This window comes from Myotis davidii, unplaced genomic scaffold (assembly GCF_000327345.1).
Source record: "Myotis davidii unplaced genomic scaffold, ASM32734v1 scaffold174, whole genome shotgun sequence".
Taxonomy (NCBI): Eukaryota; Metazoa; Chordata; class Mammalia; order Chiroptera; family Vespertilionidae; genus Myotis; species Myotis davidii.
This window is the reverse complement of record NW_006289087.1, coordinates 7,586,595-7,593,662: the sequence shown is the minus strand read 5'-3', so window position 1 is coordinate 7,593,662 and position 7,068 is coordinate 7,586,595. Positions and strand designations below refer to the sequence as shown.

Here is a 7,068-nt window from a genome sequence, read left to right as displayed (position 1 = left end):
GTGCAGGAGCTGCCGAGATGCAGTGACTTGGCAGCTGTGGTTCTCAAATCTGGAGCCCGATTCTGGGGTGTGTCACCTGAGAACTGCCCTCTTGCAATCTGGGACCCCTTGGGGGATGTCAGAGAGCCAGTTTCAGCCCGATCCCCTAGGCCAGGCTGAGGGACCCCACCAGTGCACAAATCTGTGCACTGGGCCTCTAGTAGATAAGTAAAATTTTATGGGTTGACTCTTGATCTTTTAATGAATTTACTTCATTGTTTCAGGTGTCATTTATATATTATTTTTTGGTTGATATTCATTTATCAGTGTCTGTTCACATCTACTTTTCTGATTATGTATGGAATGAAGTCAGGTGGAAGGTGTGACGGAATATACTGGCAGGCACAGTATGTATTGTTAGAATAAAAGTTTTGATTTACGTTCTTAAAATCCTCTTACATGACATATTTTATTTTGTTCACATATGCTATGTCTTAGAGGCAGATGTACCACCTCGCCCCCCAAATGAGCAAAATTAATTTTCTTTAAAACCAAATGGCAACATCCGACTTCACGTCCTGGAATTCGTTGTAGGTGAAGGAACGTGACCGCCTTCGCAGATTGGTGGGTCTCTGAGGCCTCCCTTCTACCAAGTCTGAATAGATGTCAGATTTCAGGAACCGCGTGTAACTGTCTTGTTCCATCAGCTGATACACTCTGCTCTGCGCAGCATCAAAACTGTGCAGCGTGGGCTGCGTGATGCTCTTCACGATGAGTTCTTTGGTGTGAAAGTCAAGGTTAACCTGGATCGTAATTTCACAAAAGGGTAGTTAGGGTCAGTGGATGGAAGTAAACACCTTTGAGAAACAGCACAAGACTATTCTATGTCGGCGTGGGCATGTGCTTGGGTGCTGGGGGGCTCAGCCTGTCATGGGTCGAGGGGTTGGGTGATTGACTCTTGGGTGGCATCGCATGTGGCTCTTGTCTCCCCATTGCTGCTGGTCCTCCCCCCTCGCTTCTAATCGAATAATGGGACGTTGTAATAGCAAGTACCCTAGAGGTCATTAGATCCCACTTATTTTCAATCATTAGTAAAATCATGTTCATTGACGGCCAACAGGGAGTTTAGAGCCTATTTGGGATTTCAAAGTGGGCCTTTTGTTTTATCCCAGCACTTGTTTTCATGCGATGATGATGCTTTCCTACAAGCACATGTGTGCTGAGAATGAATATGTTTAAAAAATGTAAATCACTGAATGCTTTTTATCAGAGCGCCACTGATATATCAGGTTCTGATGGGTGAGTTTTCAGGGGTGTCTTTCCTTTTCCCTCCTGGGTAACACCTTACACCTAGCTGCTTTTTCTTGGTCTGTGTATAAGGTTGGCCCTGGGAAAATCAGAATCATACATTGAATCACAGAACAGAATGAAACATCCTGAAGCAAGGAGAACAATCATTATTTTCAGTGTCCACCAATATCCACATAGACGAGGTCACCTCACGGGCCATACAAATTTGTAGTCAAGTAGAATTCTTAGCAGTGTAGACTGCTAGATCTACCCCTTCAGCAAAGAAACACTGTTTATTTAACACATAATAAAAATATAGAAACTACTGAGTTCATATTTGAGGGTAGGTAATATTTGCTATTTTTAGCAGTTGTGTCACACAATTACCTCACACTGAGCTTGCAGTCAAAGACAGTCACAATTGTGTTGTCACTTGGTCCGTTGCCAAATTATGTTTTTCTCATCTATTATGATTTTTTTTAGTCTATCGTAAGGAGGAGGAATAATCATTTCGAGGCAAATAAAAGCTTGTATAGGTAGATGAGCTAAAGTGGTGCATGATGCCAACTTCTTGGTTTCTCTTGCCTTTATCTTTTGTTTCTATGAGAGTTTGCTTATGCTAAGATGGCCCTAAACGGTTTAGCTCAGTGGGTAGAGCGTCGGCCTGCAGACTGAAAGGTCCCAGGTTCGATTCCGGTCAAGGGCATGTACCTTGGTTGCGGGCACATCCCCAGTAGGGGGTGTGCAGGAGGCAGCTGACCAGTGTTTCTCTCTCATCGATGTTTCTAACTCTCTATTCCTCTCCCTTCCTCTCTGTAAGAAATCAGTAAAATATATTAAAAAAATAAAGATTATGATAAAAAAGATGATTAATATGAATAAGTGACTGATTCTCAATGTTGCAAGTAATTGTGTTCACTCTTCGTCTAGAATCAAAATAACCCTGAGGAGCAGCCTCGATTAGACCTTTTCTTCCGTGACAATGTCTTACAACAAGTTCTGTTTGAGTGGAGAAATCTAAAAGGACCCGTTCTGCTTCCACAAAATCCTGGCCTTTCAGGTGGAATGTAGGGGGTGGGGAGGTACCAATTTGAGGAAGGCAAATTCTCTCCCCAAATTTTCAAACAGTTGTACATTTTCCTAGTTGTCTTTACCTCCTGTGGGGCATCATTCTGGATAAATCTCTCATATATTGCTTTTGCTTTAAGAATCATTTGTTGAGGGTCTTTGCTTTTCTTGAAGTCTTCGCAGGCCATCCAGAACTCAATGTTTTCCTCGCTGAATTCGGTTTTAAGAAATCGGGTGAAAGTCTCCAGTCCATCTACCAAGAAAGGAAGTGACACATTTTAACTATCATAAAATATTAATGCGGAGAAAAGGCACTGCCTGCTATTAAAGTAGAGCCAGAAATACGAACGGAACAGCTAGGTCTTCTCCACGGCAGCACAGCAACCCACTTCTTGAACAGTATCCATGAGGGACCTCATAGACATTAGCTATAATCTTCACAGCTGTGAAAAGGAGCCATCATTCCTGTTGAAATGAGGCTGGGCTCATACATAGACCTGAGTATGAGTGACCCCCCACTCTGGAACTTGCTTAGGGTCTGTTTCAATCATGCCTCTTCCCCGGTGTGTGTGCGTGTGTGTGTGTGTGTGTGTGTGTGTGTGCGTGTGTGTGTGTGTGTGTTTTACTCTATACTATAGACGCCATTCCACCAGGACCCCTTCTCCCTTTCTAGACCATATTCTGGTACCCAGGACTCTAGATCTCCCTGTTTAAGACTCTTTTTCCAGGGTTTGTCTGCTCAACTCATTTTCACTTACATCCACTTCTTTGAATTAATTATTGATTTTTTTTTTTGAGAGAGAGACATCGATTTATTGTTCCACTTACTTATGTGCTCATTGGTTGATTCTTGTATGTGCCCTGACCAGAGATTGAACCCACAGTCTTGGCATATCCACTTATCGGGATGATACTCTAACCAACTGAGCTACCCAGCCAGGGCTATACTCATTTCTCATGTTCACTACTCTCTAGGACAGTGATGGCGAACCTATGACATGTGTCGGAGGTGACACGCGAACTCATTTTTTGGGGTTGATTTTTCTTTGTTAAATGGCATTTAAATATATAAAATAAATATCAAAGTCTTTGTTTTACTATGGTTGCAAATATCAAAAAATTTCTATATGTGACACGGCACCAGAGTTAAGTTAGGGTTTTTCAAAATGCTGACACGCCGAGTTCACCATCACTGCCCTAGGACTATTTCTCATGGTCAGTGATTATTTGTAACAGAACCAGTTCAATACAGAAGGAAGCAAGAAGAATAAATCCCTTTTGGTAGAATCGTGGCAGTAATTCAGGGGTTTGCATTGATAACACGTGGAGGGGTTGTGAGGGCTAAGGGCTGTTTATACTCCTTTCTTGCATTTAATTTTTACAACGATGCCTGGAATATACCCCATGTTCATCGTCATTGACGAGGAAACTGAGTTTCAGATACGTCCAGTTGCCCCAGGTCTTATTTGTCCAACAAACAAAGAAATGGATCTAACATTCTGGAAGGCAGCACTTTCGGTGGCAGGCACAGTGACAGCCCTCCAAGGGCTGATCCCCCCGAAATGGTGACTGTGGCCTCACATGGGACACGGGCTTTGCTGATGGGACCACGGGGAAGGAGCTCGAGAAGGGAGAGCACGTGGGGGATCCAGGTGGACCCACTCTGATCACAGGTGTCTCTAAAAGCAGAAGTTGTTGTCAGAAGAGGTGGTCAGGGAGGTGCAGTGTGGGAAGGGCCATTGCTGACCTTAAAGGCATAAGAAGACGGTCATGAGCTAAGCATGCGGTGGGTTCTGGAAGGTGGAAACGGCCCTCAGTTTAGAGCCAGCAGGAGAATGGAGAGCTTCACCCAAAACGTCAAAAAACGCAATTCTGGCCCAAACCCAAATTACCCCTAGACCCTTCAGAAAGGGCACCGGCCTGTTGACACCCCGATTTCTTTACATGAGACCCATAGTGCACTTCCGACCTACAGGACGGTCCTATAATAAATGTGCCCTGTTTTAAGTCACTCAAGTTGTGATAAATTGTAATAGCAGCCTCAGAAAACGAATACAGTCCTCAAACTGTGCTTCACGCATCTCCATTTCTTTCTCCTACGTATAGAACGTTCCCTCTTTGTTATGAAGCCTTTTTTTTTTAAATGTTGTGAGCCATCTTTTGAATATATGAGGGATCCAGGAACGTCATGTTTGAGAAACCAGTAGTTAGAAGCGATGTGACTGACGTCCTAGACCAGTGGTTCTCAACTTGGGCTGCACATTAGAATCACCTGGGAATCTTTTGAAAATCCTGATTTCTGGGCCTCATCCTCCGAAAATTCTGTTTCTTTGTTGTGGGGTGGGGCCACAACATTAGTAACAAAGGAACAGAATTTCCGGAGGATGAGGCCCAGAGATCAGGATTTTAAAAAGATTCCCAGGTGACTCTAATGTGCAGCCCAGGTTGAGAACCACTGCCCCATAGGCATCACCTAAGTCTCAGATATGATGTGGCTCCAACCCCACCTCGATGAGAGCCACCTGGGTGTTTCATTGGCAGGAGGAGGGAGTCCGCCATTTCTTTTCCCCAGTAAATTGGCCCAGGGCACCAGCTGATGGTGATTAAACGCTGGTGAAGGAACTAGGAAAACAAGCAACGTCGGGCTCAACAAGACTTGGAGGAGACATCGTGCATCTGGGGCGCGACTCAGGACTTGTCTCCGTCATTAGATGCCTGTAGTGTGGTCGCTCTTGGCCCAACATGACCGTCTTACGGAGGCCATAGTGCTGCGCGCTTCCTGAGCGAATGGACTGATTTCTGATCCTGGAGCAGAAGCTGGAGTGGTCAGCGTGAGTGATGATTAGCACACTTGTTCTTGTTTCTCCAGCTTAGAGCTTGGTCTTCAAGATGAATTTCTTAAGCTAAGTCTTGTGCTTTTTCTCAGTAGGTAGCAGGAAACAGGAGTGGACAAATGATTCTTTGAAGAATTTTTTTTTTTACTATTATTTTTATATATTTTTTACTTTTTTTTTTTTACTTTTCCCATTGCTATTTATCCCTCTATGCCTTCTACCACCTCCCCTGCCCGCCAACACCACACTGTTATCCTTTGAAAACTTTGACAGAGAGAAGATTTCCCCCCAAATACTTAGAACTGTATGTACCTCAGGATAAACTTAATGACCTAGTTCTGTTTTTAGTATTTTTTTAAACCGAAATCTCTGCCAACATGAGCAGCATAGGAGTCAGACGCGTGGGTTTTACTAGGGTTTATTCTCACGGCAAAGGCGCGGGATCCTTGGTTTTCAGGGTGTTTCTGTTGGGTTTCCTCCCCAACAACTCCTTTCACCCTCTTATCTCAGCCCCTGAACTTGTGAAAAAATGCTGAGTGTAGCTGTTGTTCTTTGAGCTGAGGTTCCTTTAATGGTCGAAAGCGATTATGATAATGGTGGCAGCACCCTCTCCTGACCTGGAGCCTGGGGCCGGAGACTTCAGGGATGGGTGGCATGAGCATCCTGGGGCCACTGGCTGGTAACAGCCTGAACACGTCTTCCTCTTCTATTTCTGAGACAGGAAAGGTGGCTGTGTTGCATCATTTCTGGTTTTACTGCTGCCTTTCCCCCCTTCCTCCTCTTTCTATATTGATTCTGGAAGGAAACCAGAGACGAAGGCAAAAACAGGCCTCTCAACCCCTCATTCAAAGCTGACGTAGAATTCGAAAGGTGGTCGGCCTGTAGGTCTCGAAAGCAACACCACAACCAAAACAACAGTCTGTAGGCCAGCGGGCGTGACCCGCCCACTGGAGTTGCTTTCGCCATCATAAGTTACCTACACGGTCCGTTTATAGTTTAAGGTGGATTTTACTTATTTTTATCCTTTAGATGATTAAGGAATTGGGTGTTTGTTATGGGTAAGCTTGATTCAGAAATTTTAATTTTGCAGAACAACAGAATCCCTTATCTCACAGAAAATCTGTAACTAAAAATGGGGAAGAGCAACTTTAAAAGCCACTAGAGATGAACAGCCTAAGGAGAAGTAGCCCTTTTCTTCCCCAAAAGAGAAGTACTCATTTCCTTGTCGCCTTTCCTCTCAACTTCAGTAATAAGTATTTTCCACAGTCTCATCAGTTCATGTTTTTAAATCAAGGGGGTGCAATGACATCCATCTTTTACTTGTCTTGCTTCATTATCCTCAGCATGAAGCTTAGTAGGACCACAATGCAGGGTGCAAAGAGTCCAAGCAAATAATCATTAAGTATAAAGGTTAAAAGTATGGGACGTATTCGCCAGGAGTAGGAAAAGAGGGCGCACAGGAAATAAACAGCTATGTAGTTGTCGGAAGATGCTCCTCATGATGGGGCTCCCTCAGAGGAGAGACCCTTCTCTTCCTCCTCTTCAGTTATCGGCTGTGTGAGAGTGTTAGATAATCTCTGTGTGTGGTCAAGCTGTCTTACACCTTCTAGGTGTGGGCCTCCAAAACCCTGTGAGACTTCTGAGGTTTCCAGCAATTAAGTTCGAACTCTAACCTGATATCGTCTCACGTATACTGTTCTATCTCCATTTCTCATCTCTAAAAGGCACGGCCACCTTCCTCTTAATATGGAATAGAATGTGGGGATCTTTTTAAAGTTATTTTTTTAAATCTCATATTTATTTATTTTTTTAAAAAATATGTTTAGCCCTAGCCGGTGTGGCACAGTGGATAGAGCGGCAGCCTGCGGACTGAAGGGTCCCAGGTTCGCTCCCAGCT

At 44.1% G+C, this 7,068-nt stretch overlaps 1 protein-coding gene across 1 annotated transcript in view; it reads right to left on the bottom strand.

The window, feature by feature from the left end:
- Nucleotides 1-391: 391 nt before the first annotated feature.
- RGS18 (regulator of G-protein signaling 18) overlaps nucleotides 392-7,068 on the bottom strand; it is a 14,411-nt gene continuing 7,734 nt past the window's right edge. Inside the window, exons 4-5 of the mRNA XM_006761293.2 lie at nucleotides 2,424-2,590; nucleotides 392-782 (exon numbers count right to left, since the gene is read on the bottom strand). Coding sequence (XP_006761356.1) covers nucleotides 525-782; nucleotides 2,424-2,590 — 425 coding nt within the window. The 3' untranslated portion in view covers nucleotides 392-524. The remainder of the gene's footprint in view (nucleotides 783-2,423; nucleotides 2,591-7,068) is intronic.